Source organism: Cavia porcellus, unplaced genomic scaffold (assembly GCF_034190915.1).
Source record: "Cavia porcellus strain 051 isolate PalLab524CR breed Dunkin Hartley unplaced genomic scaffold, mCavPor4.1 scaffold_7, whole genome shotgun sequence".
In the NCBI taxonomy this organism is placed as follows: domain Eukaryota; kingdom Metazoa; phylum Chordata; class Mammalia; order Rodentia; family Caviidae; genus Cavia; species Cavia porcellus.
The window spans coordinates 96848228-96871140 of NW_026947490.1; the positions used below are offsets into that span (position 1 = coordinate 96848228).

Genomic DNA, 22913 nt, shown 5'->3' on the forward strand with positions numbered 1-22913 from the left:
CCTCAAAATATTTGTCCTTGTTACCTCTCTCTACATATTTTACTTTATTTTATTTTATTGATTTTGAGACAAGGTCTCACCATGTAAGTGAGGCTAGTTTTGAACTCTGTAGCCCAGGCTGACCTCAAATTTTTGGCAATCCACCTGCCCAGCCTCCTGAGTGCTACAGGTGTGTGCCACTCTGTAATACTCTTGCATTGCATACCTCCAAATCCCATCACTTCCTTTTCTAAGAATCTATGGAGGTTCTTACTGGCCATAAATTTAGGTTTGTTATTTAACCCAGAGTTTCAGGCTGCTGTTCTCAATTGTTTCCAGCAGAAACCTCTACACCTATCTTGCAATGCCCTTGTTTTAAGATGAGAAAAGCCGAGCCCAGCAGCCTTCCCGAGGTCACAAAGCTGGTTAAAGCTGACCCTCGGATTCGAGGGCAGCCAGTTGGCTCCACAACCAACACACTCCTGTGGACTGCGGTACGTCATCCCGGTCCTGTACCCTTCTGAGAGCCAGGAGGACACAGCGCTGCCCAGTGTTTGCAGATGGTGCTGAGCCACGAGTGGGAGACACACGGGGCATTCACAGGGCAACCTCAGCGCGGACCACGACCCCGGGAGAGCAGACCAGAGCCAATGGCTCATTTTATTTCAGTAGTTGTTTAGGGCAGATCTTATGCACAGGAAGTACGGGATTCTGTCCTTAGACGCCCTTGTTCTTTGTAGAAGTGGTAAATATGGGAACATCCTTAATCTGCGCCCTGCCTGCTCAAAGTTTTGGCATTTTACCTCTTCGTGGGGTTGAGTTTCTTTATTTCTGCCTCTTTTATGTGGACCCCTTCTCAGCTTCTTTGGTCGTCTAGTAACTTTTTTTTCAAGCAGACCTAAGGTTCTTATTGTATCGTATTATTTTAATGTACAAAAACAGGGCAGTTGTTTCAGAGAATTAATTAGACACGTTTGGGGAACAATTAGCTTGATTTTTCCCCCATTTTCTGATAAAAGGAAGTATTAAGCATTTTTAAAGGACATGTTTATGGAAAAAGAGGGTATTTGGAGGGGCTAATCTTCAGGGCAGTTGGAAGGGCCAAGGGCCAAGCTGAACATTCACCGGGGACCCTGCTATGCAGGAAGCAGGAGCAGCAGACACACCCCAGTGTCCGCGGGCGCATCTAGTGCATTTTTTGCAGCAGATATTAGAAGATGACCAGCAGAGAGAATCCGCCATAAAAGTCGCTCATATTCCATACTGCTTTTTGCCCTGGAATGTTATGCACATATGTAAAAGCAAGCGGTTTTAAATATCGGCTCTGGTTGAAAGAGAAGCTATGTCTTTCAGAGATGGTCTCTACATGAAGTCTGACTTTCCACACCTGAGCATAAGATCCAGCTGTCACCCCTCTTTTATTTGGAACACAACATACTTGTTATCTGGGGACTTCAGGTTTTTAACTGTTAAATATTTCTAAGAAAATATTTTGAAAGGATATTAAATTTTCAAATGGAAACAGGACGTATAGTGATGTAATGAAAAGATCCATAATTTGGGGGAAAAAACCCACCTTACAGAAGTGGCCGTGCTAGGTGACCTTGGGCACATTTGGCTGGATCGGGACAGTTTCCTTATCCATAAAGAGGGTGCAGGGTCTCTCCCAGCTCCTAATGGCGGGGTTTTGAGAGCCCAGCCACCAGTTATTTCTTATTGTAATAGTGCCCTCTTGTGGTCCATATCCTTAACCAGTTTTTTTGATTTGCAAAGTAAACTTTGGATTCATGTTTCAGTGCTTTCGAATAGCTGTGCTTCGTGTTATTACGCCCGTATGAGTTGGTTTCTAAGGGTAAATCATAGTTGGAAATCAACTGCTAATTAGAACAGGAAACAGAGCACTAAACCCCACTTTACAAACAATTCTTTGTGGTTTCTTCAGACACAGCATAGAACCAGCTTCTCACCTACCTCAGTGGAAGTACCTTGTACGCACTGTTTTGTGTCTTCCTCTTCCTCCTAGGGACCACGGGAAGAGGCGTGCCAGTGCCTCCTCCTGCCCCAGCAGCTCAGACCTGAGCAGGCTGAACACCAAAGCAGGTGAGAAACTCACGCTCTGAGTGGTCGGTCCTCGACACACTTGCATTCACAGCATTCTATTGGAAAGTTTGCACACTGTATGGAAGGAAGCTCCAGGACTGTGTCCAACTTGGTCAGAAAGCAGTGTTTAATTTTCTAAGTTTTTATTATCTTTACAAGTGTCTTACCCTTATCCAGCTCTAGTGCCTCAAACACTGATAGATTACAGTCTTTATGATTTTACAGAAACTACTCAGTGAAAGCATTTGAAAAGCTGCAAAAATTTTGATATCAGCATAATTCTTGGGTTCCAAACTTGAGCTCAGAATCACTGCTTACTTAAGTAAAACTTTTGACCATGTTAGACAGCTCTTTCAGCCTTTAAACTATTTAATTGAGAAAATTAAGTGATATAAATTATGGGCTAGAAATAACACAAAATATTTTCCCATAGTCCAGGAAATAGACTATAGCAATAAGAAAAGTAAACAAATATGCATTTATAATATTGAATGAAATGGGGGCTGGGGATTTAGCTCAGCGGCATAAGCACCTGCCTTGCAAGCAGGTAGTCGTGAGTTCGATCCCTGGTACCAATAAAAACGAAAAAGACCAAAAAAAAAAAATATTGAATGAAATGAATATAAACATAATTTTAGATGTAAAACTAAATTGTAAAAACAATGGCATAAATTATGGGTTACAGATCTATGTGTTAAGCATAAAAAGCCATCATTATTAATAGTTGGCACCCAATTTGGAAAGCTGGTGACCCCCAGAAGGGAGAGGGGAAGAGAATGGATAGAGGGAGATATGCAGAGAGCCATAAGTATGCCTGCAATGTTATATTTCTTTAAGGAGAAGAATAAAAGTATGGCACTGTGTCAATACCTGACCAAACTAGTTGTGAGCATGCAGGTGTGTGTTGTGTTCTTCATATTCTTGTACACATGAACTTTTATGACACTGAACTAATATTTGATTAAGAACTATCAGTGACATAGCCATATTCGTGTTTATTGCAGCAGAATTCACAGTAGTTAAATCTTGGAAGAAGTTTTTATGTCCATCAGCTGATGAAAAAATAAAAGAAAATGTGGTATTTACACTCAGTGGAGTGTCATGCACCCGGAGGCCATGATCTTGAGTAAAATAAATCAGGCACACAAACTTAGATATTGCATGGTTTCTCTTACATGAGAAACTAAAATGACAAATAAAAAGCAAAATAAAAGCCTAACTAATAGGAAGTAGGGAGAAAGGTCTTTCTTAAATGGGAAGGGAATCAAGAGATGGAACGGGGAAGAGAAGGGAGGGAAAGAGGATTAAAAAAAGGAATTAGGATGTGCTAGGTACATGTGACAGCTCCCACAAGGTAAGTAAACATTGGGTAATGTCAGTGTGCATTAATAAAAAGGAAAAAAACAATTACCTTCAAAAGTAAGTTTCTTATCAATTCATGCCTTTTTAGACATTGGGAGTTTCTCGAGCGCTTAGGAAAATCTTACATATTCTGATTTTCAAGACAATGTTGTTGCTAAGGATCTTAACATTTACATGCTAAAAACATCAGCCAATCCTAACATCGCGTCAGGTTTTTGTGTTCAGAACTCAGCGCTGTGGTTAACAACTATAACCACTGAGACAGCAAAATCTTCAAAAACATGCTGAACTTTTTGCTTAACTTACCCAACTTCCTGTTGAATCATACTTGTTATATTTAGCAAACTGCAAACCTAGATGAAAGTGTTCTCTAACGTATTAGGTTGTTCCATAAGACAGAGCCAGACTTTATTGTTGTGTGCTTGCGTGCATGCACGCGTGCGCGTGCGTGTGCGTGTGCGTGTGTGTGTGTGTGTGTGTGTGTGTGTGTGTGTTTGTGTGTGTGTTGAAAAGCACATGACTCCATGCTTCAGTGTCAAGCATAACTCACAGATATGTGTAGAGTGGAGCTGGAGGAGATATTAGAGGTGAGGAGGTGAACAGCCCATAGCCAGACACCACGCCACACAGGCATTCCTGAGAGGGAGACGGGGAAGGAAGCCTCTTAGACTCCAGCGTCTGCTCTGAGACAAAAGAAATCTGCAAAACAGGCTGAAGGTTCTGGGAGGATTAAATAAACTTCTGTAACTTCCAACTCCCATAACTCAGCTGTTCTGGGATTAACATGTTACTGATTGTGTTTGTCATGAGAAAAAGTTGCTAATCATGGCTTCTCAATCTCTACTGTATTCCCATATGGCCCAGAAGGCAAAAATGGTGATCTGGACCCACTGTGTTTCTAATAGACCTAAGTCATCAGAAGCGTGTATTGGTTAAGTTGATAGTTACTGACCTTCTGGCTTTTCACTTGCCTTGATTAATGTTGATTTTATTGAGACAGATTGGACTGTCAGTAATTTTACCTTAAAATGTGAGCATCTATTTTTATATTGCTCGAATATGCACACTTACTTCTAAAATTCATAGGTATAATTTGTCAAAGTTAAGACAGACATAAAAACAATTCAGAAGATTGAGACGATAGTCTACACTCCTTTGTCTGAGTTCTGAAGCCCTCCAAACGCTGAAAGTTAAAACGCTCTTCAGACTCATTTAGTGGCAGTACTAGATCTGAGCTAGTGGGAAGCCAGCAGGAGTCTTGGTTAGGTGAGTGTTCATAGATTCTGCTACAGTGTGCAGTGCTAGAAGGTCCTATTTGGAATATGCAACATGCAGTGTGCACATCACATTTCCTTTCTAAAACCCAGACTTTTTTTACTTTATTAGCTCACATTTGCAGTAAATAGTGGTTGCGTTCATCTTGGGAGCTGGTGCATGCACGTACCACACCTTCCTCCTGTTAACTTTCCCTTCCCCTCCTTTCCGGGCCTTTCTTCCCTTTCTTGGTGGTCTCCTCATGTACAAGAAATATTTCTTATACTTTGGGTTTCTCATACAAGAGAAACTGTGTGATATTTAAGCTTATATACGTCTGGTTTATCTCACTTAACAGTATGGTCTAGAGGTGCATCTATTTTCCTATATATGTCTCAAATTTACCCTCCTTTATGGAAGAATAGTACTCCACCGTGTGTAAATACCGCATTCTCTTTACCTATTCATGTGTGTCTGTTGATAGACATAAAAGCTTCTTCTAAGATTGATTATGAATTCTGCTGTTATAAACATGGTAAGCATGTATCACTGTAGTATGATGTATTTAACTCCTTCAGAAAGATCTCTAGCAGGGGAATAGCTGGATCAAATGGGATTTCTGTTTTTAGTTTTCTGAGGCCCCTCCATAGGGATTTCTATAGTGCTTGTACTAGTTTACATTCCCACCGAGAATTCAGAAGGTTCATTTTTCCTCCACAGCCTCCGTAGCATTTGTTGTTATTTGATTTCTCGATGACTGCTGTTCTTTCTGGAGTAAGATGGAATCTCTGTTTAGTTTTAATTTGCATTTCTCTAATGACCATAGATGTTGAACATTTCTTCACTTGTTAGTCTCATTTGTGTACACTGCAGAGGGTTGCATTTAAGAAAAAACAATAACTTGTCTGTTATTAAGGAGGCTGAGGGCAGGAGGATTTTGAGTTCAAGGCCAGCCTGGCCACTTAGTGAGCCTGATCTATGTAATGAGACCCTGCCTGCCCCTAACAAAAGGAGAAAGATTGAGGAGTTTACTTTACTGATGGTCATCAACACTCATAAAGATTAACACTATGAATTATCACAGTCATGTTTTAACATTCTGATTTTTATGTCATCTTACATGAGTTTAATTTGGGGTAATTTGATTGGCAGACTGGTAGTTCTAACTAGAGTTAATTGGGTTGGGTACCAAAAGAAATTTGATTCTGTAGTTTATTAATTTTAGTGATGAACAGGAAATGCTTTTGACTGTGCTGTATTACAGTTCTCTTTCCATGACTTTTTCTCCTGCTGTGGATTTATTTTGCAGTCTCAAAAGCCGACTTGCAAGAAAAGGACACAGAAATGGGAGCAGACGAAGTCTTTTGGAACACAAGGATTGCACCAGTTTTGCATGAATTAGAAAAAGGTAAAAAAAACAGTTCTTGTTTTAAATCAAAAATATCTATGGTTATTTATATATTCCCTATTGCCCTGATATTTTAAGCACACTTTGAGTATCACTTCTGTGAACATGTTCCAAAATAAATGAGGTAATCTTTTATTTACTTGATAATGTTTGTATTAAACATTACATGTAAACTAAAATTTTAGTGAGTAAAATTATACCTTAAATGCACCAAAAAGCCGACTTCTAAAATTCTTCAATAATAGAAATTAATGATCACATTCTCTACTTAAGGAAACTTTTATTCAACCTCCCTTGGGGGCTGTTCACGTAGGATTAAAGATTTCAGGTCTCTGAAACAGGACGAGTCTCCTGGACGGGCCCCTGCATAACCGTGCCCGTGTTTTCTTGATCCAGCTGTGTAGCTGTCCTGTTCTCCCAGGGTGAGCACATGGGTCAGGGGCCCCACCCACGGCACAGGAAGTGACCTGTGTCCAGGCCTGACATTGCAGACTGAAGTTCCACGATGCTTCATGGGTCCCTTCAAGGCTACGGGAAGCCAGATGTCTCCCACTTTCTGTCCCTGGGTAGCAATTGTTGGATGAATGCTCCTGTCATGCACAAGTCCTGTGGCAGCCACGTTCCCGTGGCTATTCCAGGAGAAGCAGGGCAAGTGAGGCCTTCAGAATAGAGGGGCATGCATGACACCCCCAACCCACCCCGTTCCAGCACTCCCCTCCTCGGCTCCCTGTGGACGCCAGGCTGTGCGCCTGGCTAGCATGGGCGCCCTGGACAGAGCATCTGGTCTTGGTGCTGCTGGTGGCTAGCTGTGTGCTATGGGAATCCTCTGCACTCTGTGCTCGGTAGCGTCTGTCTGTAGGCAAGGAGTACATGAGACCAGATCACCTCAAAGTCTCCTGCAGCCCCGTGGCCTGAGACAGTGGACGTGATGACGTTTCCCTCCCGAGTTACTAATTTTCCTGCTCCCCGTTTTCCGGAGACATGTACACAAACTAGTGAGAAAACCAATGAGACTAGGGAAGGGGTAAAACAAGAAAATCCTTCAGCGGAGAGCGTGGTCTGTCTTAGAGGAGGTTCTCAGCCAGAAGAATTTCAGGGGATGCCGAGTGCCCTGCCCACCACAGACTCGGACAGAGGGAAACGAGGACAGCATGGGAGCCAAGGAGTCTGGGGTTCAGTGTGGCCGCGTCTGCTTCTTAGAAGGACCATTGTAAGCGCAGTGCAGCCTGGTTCTTCCTGGACAGCTTTAAGAACAGCCGGTGATGGTGAGGCTGGATTACTTGACCACTTTGGATACTTTTTAACTTCTTTCCACATAATTTCAGATTTATAGAAAAGTTGTAAGAGCAGTGTTTAAAAAAATCCTATGCACTTTTCTCCAGATTCCTCTGACATTAATGTTTTATCATAGTTGGTTCTCTCCTTCTCTTTCTCTACAAGCACACCTTCTCGCTCTTTCTCTCTCTCTCTCTCACACACACACACACATTTTCACCTTCTTAGAACCTCTTGAGAACACATTATCAATGCCCCTCATTCTGAAGTACTTTGATGCGCTTTTAGAAACAAGGGCAGTTCTTACATCGATAGAAATACACTTAGATGTTGCCAATTGTCCCAGTAATTTTCTTTGTAGAAAAAGAAAGCCCCGTTCCTTTGCTGAGATGGGAACTTTTGGTACTTGGGCCAGGTGATGTCTGCTAGGGTTGCCTTCTGTAAAGCTGTCATTTTTTCTTTTTAACTAAACGTCTTGTGGGGGAAAGTCACTGTGCATACCAATTATAACTCATTGGTATAAAAGGCTTATTTATTCAATTTTAAGATATTAATTTTGGAAGATTTGATCTGTGATTCTGGCTTTTTAATTTCTTTTTAAGCTAACACCACTACTCTTGAGTCAAACCCAGCAAGCCTGAAGGTTCGTAAGGGAGGAAATGTTAGAAAAACACCGCTTGGCCGCCACGGGCGGGCCAGGAGTGGCCCCGGCCTGGACTGGGGGCTTTTGAAGAAACCACCAGTCACAAAAGAATAAAACAACACAACAAGAGTGTTTTACACAATAGAATTCAGATTTTCCCTTTATTTAAAGTTGGTCTAAGTCATTTCCCATCAGTTCATTTATTTACGTGCATAACCAGAAGGCACAGAAGGTTACTTAGCTATTGAGGTTTAAAATGTTTTCTTAGATGTTATTGTTGAAAAGAGCTAAAAATGGCCTGAGTCATTTCCTTTTGAAGGCGCACACTTCCTCTATGCGGGCTTCTAAGAGCACATTATGGTATTCATTTAAGGTTGGTTTCCTACTTTGACGTTTTGTGATGGAATCTATCAGAGATAACATTTTTATTGCGATAGCTTATATCTTGGCTTCTCGGATTTTCCCTCAGATCTCCTTTGCAGGCTGCGCCTTGTATGTCTCTTTGTGGCCACCACTTTCCAAAATGACTTTCCTCAGAATCCTAGGTATAAAGTAAAAGGTGCTATGTCTGTTTCCTAACTAAAATCTCCTTTGCATTTTCCTCTTTTTCTAATAATAGAGGACTTGGTGACATTTGCACTTTTGTCCCACGCATGCCTTCTTTTATCAGATGACACTGTTTTCACAGGAAAAGACTTGATATTGTTTTCATCAATAGATACATTAGAAAATGGATACAGGGGCTGGGGATTTAGCTCAGCGTCATAAGCACCTGCCTTGCAAGAGCACAGCCATGAGTTCAATCCCTGGTACCAGAAAAAAAAAAGAAAAAGAAAAAAAATGGATACATACGCATTGTGTGCTGTTGAGACCACGACAGCATATAAGACAGGGTTCCTGCTCACTTAGCATGTCATCTGTTTGAGGCGCTGGGTACATGACACAGCACACGCGTATCAATGTGACACATAAGCAGTGGTACAAGGTCACGTTCATTGAGTGTGAAATAGCGCAGTTTTCTGCAGATACCGAAACATAGACTTGAAGAACCGAAATCAGGAGGGAAAGGGTGAGGATTTTCTAGGCCTGTGCAACTATGCCAAGAAGGCTGAAGGCACAAATGCAAACAGTGTGCTTCCGTGAGACCAAACAGAGCACAGGTCCCGTGGGAGGGTGTTTGGATTAAAGGAGCCCAGCCGAAGCAGGAGCCGTGCTGTCCTCCATCCTTTAATGCACTCACTCGAACACTGTGCGTTTTCGATAAGCTGATTGACTGATTATAAATAAGTCAACATGATAGGAGATGAATCGAGAGATGGGAAAAAAATCAAGCAGGTGGAAGAGACTTTAGAAGGTGAAGCCAGGCATGGCGGTGCACGCCTGGAATCCCAGTACTCAAGGCTGAGCAGGAGGATCGCTGTGAGCGGAAAGCCAGCCCAGGCTGTCTAGGGAGTTCAAGGGTAGCCTGACCTACATAGCGGGACCGTGTGCGTGTGTGTGGGCGGGCAAAAATAGTAACAATAACAACAACAACAAAAACCAAGGTAAAATAGAATTCAGGAAACCGAAAATGTCTATGGAAATAACTATAAGGTTATTATAGACACCGTGCATATTTGACACACTTGAAAACTGAATTAGTAAATGTTGCTGTACTCTCTTTGTTCTAACAGAAGAGAACATTGAAACAGTTTGTGCCACTTGCACAGAACTTTATCATGCCTTAGAGGAAGGAAATATGCTTGGGAATAAATTTAAGAGAAGAAGTGTTCTCCTGAAGACGCTCTATAAACTCGTCGATGTTGGCTCAGACTTGCTCAGCCTTAAACTCGCAAAAATTATCCTAGCAGTAAGTTTTTCTTTCCTCTGGCCTAGTAGATTGTAGCACATACAAGCTTTGTTAAATGCTTGACTTGTAAACATTACCAGAAACATTAGAAATACAGTGCATGTGTTTAGAATCTTGAAAAGACACAGATAAATAAACCGGCATCCAAGGGTTTGACTGAGAAGTGTGGTCTAAGGCACTAAGGCTGAGTACACGGAAACTGGTCAGGTACACTCTTACATTTCGACTAGATTGTAAAGAAAAGAAAAATCAAAACAGGGAAGAAATAAGGGACAAATGACAAATACATTCAAAACAAACGACATAACCAGGTCATTGTTGGTCAGTGTAGGCCAGCGTCTCTGTCCCCTGGTTTCTCCTGGGTACTTGATTCTGTCTTATGATTTAGAAAAGAGTTTTAATTTGGGGTACAGACATGATGACCAGGTGCTTTAGAAACCAGTCTACAAGAGGAAAATGGTGGCGTGTGGCCACAGAAAGTCTCTCAGTGGTCACAGAAGTCCCTCTTGTAGAGTGTAGAAGAAAAGGTTGAACACCAAATCATCTTAGAAACTCTATCTAGAGCAAAATGATGCCATTGTTTGAGGAGAGCGCTTTGTTGTTACAGCCATAAACAGTTGACAGCAAAAGATAAGCTACAATTATTATAGCATGTTGTAAGAGAGCCGCAAAGACCAATGAATGAAGCTTTGTTTCTTGGTTTCGTAAGAGTAAGAGCTTTATGTTAACGCCCCATAATTCTCATCGCATAAAATGGCAAAGTATACAGTGAAGGTGAGTGCTGGCGTATTGACCAAGAAGGTCTACTGAGTCGTAGATAATGAAGTCTTTCATAAAGCAGAATATTACGACCGCGTGTCCTACGTCATTCCGAGGGGAAGCTAGTCTTACTTAGCTGTCACCCTGAGGTGGTCACTCTTCTTTGAGAAGTTGTCACATGTTCTTGGGTTAGTGATTTAGCCCTGGTGCTCTGCTGATGTAGCTGCCCTGGACAGGACCCGGGCTACTGGACCCAAGGATCACATTCTCTCTTTCATCTGGATTCCACACACATCTACCTCAAGCCAAGAAAAAGAAATGAGCAAGTACACATCCCATCATGCTTTGCAGAGAAAATCTGAGCTTGGCTCTTCATAATGTAACTCAATTTCATACATGGTACAATTTAATGAATTTAGGGCAAAGAGAAACTAGGTGGTCTTCCAGGCAGTGAACAAGTTCTGAACGGGATGTGTGATAAGACAAAGCCCTCTAGGTGACATGGAGCGCCTCACTGGATGAAAGTGAGACTGTAGGTTAAACCCAGAGCACAGGGCAAGGCAGCTTGTGCCCTCTGCTTAACGCGAGAACCGTGAGGTCAGAAGGGGCCAACAGCTCCAATTTTCTACCAACTGCCTGGCGCTACTCCACCACTGCAGGCAGGCGCCTGTGCAGGCCTCGGGGAGGGATTCTGTGTGCAGGGTTTGCAAAGCTGTGTCAGAAAAACTGATGAAGACTCAGCAGAGACTAAAGATGCAGAACAAAGAAGCTTTTCCCTTCTGGATTTACCAGTTTAATAAGTGTAATTCAGGCATTTAAATTATTTCTAGTTAAACACATTCACAGAGCATAATGTTAGTTGTTCTGATTTCTTGTATTCTTTGGTTAAGTGATTTTAGTTTTAATATTTTTATTAAACAATCTTGCAAATTATGTCAATCCTTACTAAGATTGTTTTAAAGAGTTTAAACATACGCACATGGGAATGCAACTATATTCTGGGCCAGGGCAGGGGAGATCTAGCACCCCATGTGTTACTACTGGGAATTGAACCCAGGCTTTCTCACTGAGCTAGCCCTTCTTACAATTTGTCTTATTTGTTTATAAATAACTTTGAGACAGGGTCTCTCAAAGTCACTAAAACAGCTCAGGCTGGGCTCGAACCTGCAGTCATACCGACTCAGCCTCCCAGAGTGCTGAGCTTACTTTTCTTTAATTTGCCAAATTTGCATTGCATAGAATAAAATGCTGTTTTCAGTGTAGGAAGAAAAAACTTCCCAATCATGAAAACTGACTCTGTCAGGAGTCGTTCTTTAACCCTGGGAATACAAGTGAATCAAAGACCCCTGTCCTCCAGGACTGGGAGTGGCATAGGGGAGCCAGCACCCCAAGGGCACTTGGAGCTCTGTGGGAAGAAAGGAAAGTGTGGCAGCTCTAATGGAGGGCGTGGGGAGAGCGCTGATTTTCATGAAGTCGTCTTCAATGCTTGTGTGTAATATTGCATTTGTTATCTTTGCTTTTTTTTTTTTTTTTTTTTTTTTAAGACAGAGTTTAGCTGTGTAGTTAGGCTGGCCTTGAACTCACTATGTAGCCCAGGCTGCCCTCAAACTCGCAGTGATCCTCCAGAGTTGGCATCCCAAATGCTGGGATTACAGGTGTGCACCACCATGCCCAGCTCTTTTCATGGTTTAAAGTTGTAATTTTGTAGTTATCAATGGAGAAGTTAAAGGAATTTGCTTTGAATGTCAACTGACTTACATTATAGTGGCTCTGGAAGTTGTGCGAGGTCTGTATTTTCTCTCTCTCTCTCTCTCTCTCTCTCTCTCTCTCTGTGTGTGTGTGTGTGTGTGTGTGTGTCTCATTATTGTCATTATCTTGGTGAGACCTTTAACAGTTTTTCTTTGCTGTTTTTTACTAAATGTGAGACCTGCTGGGGGACATAAATTGTAGTCAATAAGTTTTGTAAATGCAGGACACATGGCACATACCACGTACCAGCCATAGGAAGAGAGACCCCAGGGACCTGCAGTCTGGTGGGAGAGTCAGCTGACTCAAATACATTCCCAAGTCTTAAGAAAAGGATACACTGTATTCCTATAAAATATGCGGCCCCCCCTACCCCCGCCTGCCATCCTTCCATCCTTGGGATGGGACCTGGGCCTGCAATGAGCTAAACCCCAGCTTTTTTTCTTTTAGACAAAGTCTCCCTAAATCACTGAATTCCCAGGCTGGCCTGGGTCCTCCCCAGCCCAGAGCATCGGGATTTCGGGGGTGCACCACAGCATCATTTCCCCTCCCCTTTAACTCATCTTGTTTTGGGGACTTTTGATCAGGATTGACATTTACCCAACAGCCCCTCTCGAGGAGCTGGAGATTGAACCCAGGGGTTTAAGAAGGCCAGGCAAGCAGGGTCCCACCCCCCCCAAACTTTTCATGCCTGGGGCAGAAAAATCCTCCTCCCCTGTTAGTTTCTGAGGCTTCAGAGAAAAATGGTGGCCCTGACTTTTGTGTTCCGGTGGACGCCTCTCTTGAAGAGCTTATTAAGGTGTACACACTGAGCACGGCTTCCTGGGCCTCTGCACTCCTCACACATGCAGGTCCAGGGCTGGACTCAGGGCTCCTGGGCCACACTGTCCCCCTGCCCTCCAGCCTGGGGCTGACCCCCCCGGAGCCTGGCACAGCAACACCCCGAAAGCATTTGTGGTTCAGATTCAGAACAAACCTTTAACAAATATGTCTAACAAATTCTGTCATCTTTTACCAAAACTTCAACTCACTAATCAGCAACATTAAAGATGGTTTTAGCACTAAAACAGTGACCCATATGTTACCCTTTCACGCAGAAATGCTTATTTGTCCTGATGACTCAGTCTAGTAAACCTATTTTTACACTGTGACAATGGCACTGGATTTTCTCATCTAACTGGAAGCTGCAGATATTTTCTTTCTTGACATAGTGTTCAGTTACAATCTTTGTGATAGCTTCATATGAATAGTCCTACTGTTCCACAGTTTATCAACCTATTTCTAATATTAGACTGCCAGGATTTGTTTTTACTACTTTTGATAAAGTGGTAAATACACAGCTACACTTGACCATTTGAGTCAGCCAGTCATCCAATACTATGTCTTTCTTAAAGAGAAAGTATACTTTCTTATTACCCCATTTAATTTACTTAGCTGTTTTTGTATGGTTTAGAAGGTAATTTTCAATTTCAAGCATTAATGATCATCTCAAAGCACTCCAGAAATAGTCTTAAAATAAATGTATGTATATGATCTAACCAGACAGCATTAATTTGTAATACTTTTACACAGAGTGACAGAACATATTTTTTAAATTTTCTTTCACCTCCACAATAGATTCTTTCTGAAATTATTTTACTGTGAAGTTGTATCCTTATCTTTGTGTTTGGCATGATTACTCTATTTGACTAAATGTAGGAATACTGTCTTACCAACTTTTTTCCTCATACTCCTGTAAAAGTAATTAATAACTCCCATATAAATAAAAGATATTCCAAAGTAAGAATTAAATACTTATTATTAAAGTGTTCTTACTCTGAAGATTATTTATATTGTATACTAGAAATAGCTGTCATGTAAATATCTGGCCTGAACTTTTCCAAGCTGGTTTCTCTAGAACTAATTATGTTTACAAATACTCTTACTGCATTTTTAATACAGATGCTTGTATTTTAAAAATACGGCATGTGCTTATTTCCCTCCGAATTAGAAATGAAAGTGTTCTTTCTCTGCAGCTTAAAGTGAGTAGAAAGAATCTTCTTAACGTCTGCAAACTTATATTTAAAATCAGCAGGAGCGAGAAGAATGATTGTCTGCTTCAAAATGAAAACATTCTGGGTAAGTGTCGTTCAGTGTCACCACTGAGCAAGCATTAATTACACTTGAGCACAAATGAGAAGTTTGGGGAGGAAATGTGTAATTCCTAATTCAGGGATATTTTATTTCCTAGTAAAAGTCGAAGTTATGGGATGTGATTGAAACATGATGAATGTTTAAATTTTTAAAATGTATTACAGAAGAAGCAGGTTGCTATTAATCCCCCTCAAAACGCTCTCCCCCACTCCACAAACTGACCCTGGTATTCTTGACACCTGGTGAAGCAGGCTGGAGCATAGATGCCCCCTCGGAGCTGTAACTGCCTCCATGTCTTGAACCCCTTCAGGACGTTTAGCTTTCACCATCACTGTGACTGTGAGAAATGCCAGAGCCCCGAGCTGGTGGACAAGGTGGCTGAGAACACAGCATCAGGTTTTTTTTTTTTTTTTGGTACTGGGGATCGAACTCATGACCTTGACCTTGTCAGGCAGGCGCCTATCCCTCTGAGCCAAATCCCCAGCCCCAGCATCAGGTTTTTACAAACCGACTTTTCAGTTGTAGGCAGCAGCACAGAGTTCACTGCATTTCTGATCACACTGTGCACCGACGCTGTGAGAGAGGACGTCCAAGGCTGCTTTGCAAAGTGACGAGGACGTTGGGGTCTGACGCAAGGAGTGGCTGAGAGGCGTTCATGGCAGTGTGTGTGGCGGGTAGTGAAGTTTAAAAATTTAAACATTCACTGTACATCTCGGTTACCCCATGTATGTGGCACTTATTTTGTCACATGCATCTCGGGGTTTTGCCATTATGCATCATCTGAAGCCTCGCATGACAGATGGAGCTTTGTTTTGGTTTTCTTAATATTATATGAATAATATAATGTAACTTTACAATGTACTATTTAAAAAATAATTCCCTAGTCATGAATTCACTAATAGCAAAAAACCACATCTAATAGTTTATGATGGAACTTAAAAATGTTGGTCTTTTGATATAGTAAAAGTGACTAATAATTGAAAGACATCTCTACTGTTACAGAAATCTGACATCAAAGTATCAATTATGAAGGTAAAAAAGTTTTACTATGTTAAAAATCGCCTAGCTATTGATGCCCAATTCTTGACACATTTCTAAATATGGTTTGTTTTTAAGATAAAGATCTCACTATTAGTTGGGGCTGGTCTTGGATTCACTGTGTAACCGAGGTTATACCCAAACTTGCAGCCCTTCTCCTGCCTCAGCCTCCTAAGTGCTGGGATTATAGATGTGCACCACCACACCCAGATGCTCAGTTCCCTAAGCGGATGCGTTTTATTCATTTGTGTCACTTATATAGGAAAACACTCTCGGTTCTCTTACGGTAACGTACGGTAAATGATCTAAATGACCTCAACACCCGCCCCTCCCCCCTTCCTTTAACCCGAGCACATGGGAACAAAATCAGTGCTAAACGAAATATCTGACATTAAATCAGCAAATGGAGAATTGTCGATCAAAAATAAAGAATCTGACAAGTGATCACATTACCATTGATAAACTTGAATATGAGTTTCATATTGTTAGCCTTTTAGGGTTGCCTGGTTTACTTTCTTTTTTTAATTTTAAAGTGAAAAAAAAATGATGATACAGAATTTCAAAACAAAATAATAGATTAACAATGGTTAATATATTGCGTATTGTTATCTTCCAAATAGTTGCTCAGGTTACAAAATACAGGCATGAAAAGCTGATCAAACACTGAATGCACAAACCATTCTTTTTGATGAGCCAATAGAGACGCGCAGTATAATTATCTATCACATTTACATCTGCAACATTTTTTCCCTCCTTTCTTTTCTCCTTGCCCCCATCCCGGTTGTTCTTTCCTTCGGAGCAGTTTCTTCCCTTTTCACTTTCACAAAACGAATAGTTGGATGAATGTTCTTAAATTATCTCGCAGAAAGTTGGATATTGTATTCAGATTGGCCCTTTTATGGGTGATTGACATTTTTTAAAACTTCCAATTTGACTTACATTCCACTAAAACAGCAACAGTAGAGGTACATTCGTAAAGGTTTGTCGAAACTTAACTCTTGAATTGCTGTGTTATTACTCTATCATAACTTGTACTTTTTGTAACTAAACATGAAGGCTGGTAAATGTGGGCAGAGGCAGGGGATGGCGTTTAGTTAAGAGAACACTTTCTTTCTTACGTATTAATCACCTCCACCCTTTTGCTGTCATAGCTGCAGCAGAGATTTGTCACAGCTAAAAGTAGGCTTTGCTTGTTTGAGTAACCCTTATTAAGCATTTGAATGTAGCTCTGTACAAGCATATTTTATATATCATTTTTGATGTGCATATGCAAGTGCTTTAACATATTTCTCTCCAGCTGTTATACTCAGACATTTATAATAATTCATGGTGTTTTTTGGCAGAATCATTATTAGAAGTTCTGAGACGTGAAGTCTTGCAGGATAACACTGAAGCTTTTTTGTACTGTGTGGGGACTCTCAAATTCATATCTGGAAATCCAAGATTTCTTAATGAGATAATCAGCAAAGGTACTCTGGAAATATTGACACATTTGATAAGACAAATGAACGACAACTTCAGGAAATGTGGTGCATGTTTGCCTGATTCAGGCCACTTGTTAGTCCAGGTAAGCATTTTACTTGAAATATTAGGTGTACAAAATTAATTTTCATGTTATGGAATGGTTACAATTTAAGAGACTAGCCATTATGCCTGGCTCTCCTATTCTTTTTTAGATGAGATTGTACTCTTAATAGCATTTGTATATCAAATAATGGCATCTTTGATTGTAATCATTCATGTGATTTGAAATATGCTTGTCAGCTAATAGAATTCATTGAGCGCTCAGAGGGCGCTAAGCCTTTGGGAAAGCCGGTTAAAGATTAGATTTAGGCATTAACCTCAAGATTCTTTAAGTATTTATGGTAATTATTAATTTAGGACTTTGGCCATTCTCCATTTTGAGGACCAATGTGAAAATCTCTTTTGGTCATGAATGTTGCAAAATTCTATTAACGTGCTGTGTTTTGGCCAAGAGGACTTAAGAAGCATTATTTTCATATTGCTAGCAATTTAGATTTTTTCTCAATGAAAGTAGTTATTTTTGATTATATAATGATTACAATTGCTGCTTAAATATAGGTAAGTGTAAGGAAGAATGTAAAAATCAGTAAGTATTGTTACAATGAGATGTAATAACACATCTTTGACATTTTGGTAAATACATATATTTTTGAAATTTACATAACTCTTTTTTGTGAAACCTGTTAGTTTTAAAGCTATTTATGACTCTCTTTCCTTTTCTCCTGTGTCTACAGTTAGCTAACTTTGATGTTCTCTGTCCTTTTAGTATGCACATAGGTCTTTCTCTTTTCTCACCTAATAATATGTGGTAAAAGTATCTTGTGTCAACTCTATAAACTTGTTTTATTCTAATGACGGCACAGTATTATCCCATGTTGAGATATTTATGCCATTTAGAATTTCTGTGCAACAGCCTGTGGATTTTTGGTCTAGTTGAAAACGGTCTTTTGACCTGTTTTACACAGCTGAACCCATTTTATGAAATCAGTCGGTGTACAGGAGGATTGAGTGTTACTGTGGCCAGAAACATGTCTAGCCCCGAAATTCAGAGCCCTCCTCCCCTCTGCCTCTCTTTTCCTGGGTCTCAGCATCCTCTGATGCAATCCGGGTCAGATCCCTTCCGTCTGCCTCTAGGAGGCGCTGTAGAACTTCCACCTCCCTCCAGGCCACCTTCTAAGACAGGCGGTTCATTGTCTGGGAAGCTGCCTTTGTTTCCCTGCCTTTGAACCACCTGTCTTGGATCTGGCAAGGGTGGAGCCTCTGCCTGGGGCTCAGTCAGCACCCCACATCCTGGTCCAGCAGGAAAAAGTGAAGCCTGCTGTGGTTACCACCTGAGAACATGCTCCTTCTGGTGTTGCTAAATGTGATTTGTGTCAGCTGTGTCACTGTGTCGCCTTTAGAGATTTGGGGAGGAGGGAAGTATTCTTCTAGGTTTGTTATTCATAGAGTCTCCTGGACAGGACATTCCCGTACACTTAATCCAAAGAAAAGCTGCCTTGTATCGGATGTGTGATGACATGAGCACACGTGATCCTCTGTGAGAGCGGGTGAAACGCTCTGCTCTGTGAGTGTGTGACACTGCCTGGCTTTCCTCCACCCGGTGTATGTTCAGCCAGCCAGGCCTGGCCGGGCACAGACCTGTTTGTCTATGCCACTTTTCAGAACGGGCAGCTCCAGCTCATGGGGCATTTTTCAGAGTCACTGTCGTCAGCTGAAAAATAAAGTTCTTGAGATTGTCATCATAGTAAAAATAATGTCCATATGCCAGAGAAAATGAAAACATGACCAGGGGAAAACAACGTATAGGTAGGCGACACCAGCCGGCCTCCACAGCCGGAGGACCTCAGTAGCTTCAGCGCTGTGCAGGGGTTCATGTTGCCAAACTCTGCACATCTTAGCGTCCAGCTCAGGGCCAGAGCCCACCGAGAGGGTGGAAAGCATGGGCGGTGGCATCTGGGGCAGGTGTTATGCAGGATGCAGGAAAGCAAACAAAGAGGAACAGATGCTGAACACTCATGTTGGAAATAAATGAGGTGCTCTTGGAGAGGTCAGGATGTCCAGAGCAGAAGGCGTGTCTGGGGGAGGCCTGGGGAGAGATTCAGAGGCTACGGCCATGGGTCCCGGAGGCCAGGCTGAGGGTGGCAGCACAGGGGAGAGGTCGGATTAGCCGAGGTGGAGGTGCATGAGGCAGTGTTAAACTGGGAAGTGCCACAGAGCGGGGAAGTGGCGGGGAGGGTGTATCCGTGGCCCGTGATGAGCGCAGGACCACACGTGGGTGTCGCAGTGATTATAATGGAGATGAAAGAACTGGGTGAGAGACATGGGCTGACGATGCTTGGCGGAAAACATACTGAGCTGTGGACGGTGATTGTTCTGTGCTGTTCTTGCGTGTGTGCGTGCCTGTGTGTATGCTTGTGCATTTGTTTATCACTGTGTGGCTGCGACCAAGAGCCATCTCACAGGTGTTTGCAGAGTGCTTCTTCAGGCCAGGTGTGTTCTGGTGGTGGTCAGTGAGACAGCAGTCAGTATGGTCTAGCTTTCTGATGACCCACGCAGGTAACAGCATTCCAGTGCCCATTCTTCTCCAGAGCCCTGCGTCTGCGTGGTCCCATGTGGTCAGTGTTGTACTCACTTTTCTACAATAGCATTGTGAGAAGAGGTGACCAGAGGAACTGAGGGGCAGCCACCTCTGCACCAGCATTAATATCCCAGGCTGCCAAGGCAGAGAAGTGAGTTTATCTATAAAATCCTAAGAGTAAGCAGGTGAACTTACTCGTGTTCAGCAAACTCAAGAACACTAGAAGTTTGGGAGCTTCCTGAACCTTTGAGAAAGAGAAATGCAAGCCAGCTAGTAGACAAGACCCCTGGAGGCCAGTAGTACATCGCACCACCCCAGGAGGTGATGCAGACGGACACAGGACTCTGTCAGTGTTGGTCTAGAAGGGTTATCAGGAGGCAGGAGGGCTCCTCTGACCTTTGCATGCCAACCAGCAGTCAGGAAGGCATAACCCAGGAGTCGAAGGAAATTCCTGGAGTCACCCCGCTCACAAGTCTGACCTCATTACGCCCCTCCTGGGAACTGGAGAAGAGCCTCTGCCTTCATAAGAGTCCCAGACGGGTCCAGATTCTCACGTCTCATCTCTGGCTTTACTGGACCTAAAGAAAATCTCTGTGTACTTACATTTACAGACATGTAGTTTATAGTTATGTAGTGTAACAATTGAAACCGCATTGACTTGAATTTGCATTCTTATTTTTTTATTCATTTGTATTTCCAATTTTTTTCCTCGATAGTCACGCCTTTGATTTTGTGGAGTTTTCGTTGTCTCAGGGCCAGGACTAGGACTCAGGACCTTGCACAAGCTAAGCAAGCATGCTACCACTGAGCTACTCCCTTGGTTTTGAGTTGCGGCCGTAGAGAAAGGCATCCTAACCCTGTTTTAGATAGATCTGTTTTGCAGCCCTCCAGGGAGCATGCTTAGCTTAGCCTCCCCTCTTTCCCCGCCCCCTCCTGCATCTCTGCCCTTTACACCCACAGCAACCCCGGAGGCCCCCCAAATCCAAATCTGCCTCCTCTTCACTCAGCACCTACAATGTCCCGTTGTGCCTTTTCCTACGTGAAGTCTTCAGGAAGCGCGGTCTTCCCTCCTCATCGCCTGTAATTTCATCCTCCACTTTGCTTTTGGAGTTTGGGGGAATAACATTGACCAAGATTTGATAGAAAAAAAATTTAAGCATTTCTTTTGAAGCTTTTGCTTGAATAGGAAGGAGATGAGATTACTTATTTTGGTAGAGGTATGGTTTACATGTGGTGAAATATGTTGTGTGCTCCGCGAGTTTGACAAAAAGAGACAACCTTGTGACCCACGTCCTTAAGATGGAGAAGGTTTTTCTCACCTCAGAAACTTTCTCCCTCTTCCCAGCAATCACTGCTCTGCAGCCAAGCCCACCTGGGAGCCATTTTTCTACTCTGTCACCATAGATAAGCTCTTCATAGAATATACAACGTGAGCTTTTGTCATGTCTTGCCTTTCTTAAACATTCATTCTGAATTAGGTATAAATGCACATAATGTAAAGATAGTACACAGAGGTCATCTGCACCCATCACGCAGTTTCTCTCCATTTCTCTCTCTTATATGACTGTGAGACATTATCAAAACCAGGAAATCGATATGGCTGAATGAACCAGAGTACTATGCCTGGCGTATTTTGTTTAGCATATTGTCCTTAGATTAGGCAAAATTTCTCTTGGGATCACAATCTGTAGTGCTGATCACTATAAAGTTTGATGGTATTTTAATGTTGTCAGATTTTTAATGATGTATTCATTAATGGGATGGGGAAAGCTGTTATTCACTGGTGAACTTTATTTCCTGTGAAAACAAAACACTGTACCCAGCTGTGTAACTGACCACTCACTCTCGGGATTCAGAGTCGTGGCCCCCCTCCTCCCGTCTCCCTTTTTTGGGAAAGAGTGGTCTACAGGTAACACATGTTGGCTTCTGATTCCCCAGGAACAGTAAATCTGAAGATCTGGGCCAGTCAGCCCTGTAAACATGTAATAGCTTGCATTTTGAGCTAAAAATTAGAGATGAAGGAAGACAGGGTGGCAGAGGAAGCTGTTGCTCTGTTGGAGGATTGCAGTTTACAGCTGAGACAGGCCTGCTTTCTAATCCTCAGCCCTCAAATGACACTTACTTCCCGGTCGCATGCTGTCTCTCTGGAAGAGCGGAGGAGAATTCCGCATTCTGGTGGCAGCTCACTTGCATGAGGAGAGGAGCCGAGCGCCAGGCAGGGGCTGGGCTGCGAGGTCAGCGTTGGATCCAGGCTCCCAGTCAGGAAGCGAGGGGTGGAGTGTAGCCAGGTGTACTATGCTAAAGATGTCACCCATGCCCGCTGGTGCCAAAGATAGTCTTTTGCTTTCCATTGTGGACACGCCTGCTAACCCTTGTCTCTTTAATATTATTCACGTGGCAGTGAAGAAGTATCACTCACTTTCCTCTGTAATTGTGAAAAACCAGTGTCATTACTTGGTAGGTTGTTTTTGTTTATTTGTTTGTTTGTTTTTAGTGCCAGTGACTGAACCCCAACTTGGTAGTACCTACTGCATATTTTTCAGATTTTTTTCCTTTGGTACTATTGGCATTCTCTGTAATTATATGACATATAAAATTTCTCATCTCTATATATTAGTTACGATTAAAAGAATCAGCTGTCTACTCAATCTGCCATGCAGACTGATATAGAGACAGTAAAAAGAGAACTAACAATAAAAAAGCAAAGTCTGGGGCGTGGGGTGCTTGAAGAGGACAGAAGAATTTCCTCTTCAAGTAGGACAGCGTGCCAAGTGTTATCAAGGGCTATACATTAATTATACTATCATGTGCATACATACTAGAAACTTCCATTAAAATGCTTAGAAATCTTTGGTACCATCAGCTCGATGTGCGCAGGGGTATCTGCCACCAGTTTCTTTCATCTCAGCCAGAACTGCACTAATCATGTGTGAGACAATATGAAACTGCTTGGGTTACCACGCAGGCTGTGATTTAGGCATGTATGTGGTCTCCATTGGGCACAAATGCAAAAAATAATGTGCTTTTGTTAATAGAGGGAGATGGTTCGGCCGAGGTTGGAAAATGCCGTGGCTTTGGTTTTAAACCATTTGACCCATTTGTGGTCTCTGGAGGCTGTTTCTTCTTTTACATCATCAGTGGGAAGTGAAGCATCTTGCACTTGGCAGGGAAGTTGAGATAAAGCTTGGGAGGGTTTGGTTATGGATGTGTCAGACAATTGAGAAGTAAAATACATACATTTAGAGATAAATGGCAGAAAGAATGG

At 42.2% G+C, this 22913-nt stretch overlaps 1 protein-coding gene across 2 annotated transcripts in view; it reads left to right on the forward strand.

Moving 5' to 3' along the window:
- The window catches only part of Armc2 (armadillo repeat containing 2), a 99910-nt gene that overhangs the window by 33093 nt on the left and 43904 nt on the right, over positions 1-22913 (forward strand). For both annotated transcript variants that reach the window (XM_003466015.4, XM_023563456.2), the window contains exons 6-10: positions 2003-2079; positions 6005-6103; positions 9695-9870; positions 14391-14493; positions 16890-17113. In XM_003466015.4, coding sequence (XP_003466063.1) covers positions 2003-2079; positions 6005-6103; positions 9695-9870; positions 14391-14493; positions 16890-17113 — 679 coding nt within the window. The remainder of the gene's footprint in view (positions 1-2002; positions 2080-6004; positions 6104-9694; positions 9871-14390; positions 14494-16889; positions 17114-22913) is intronic.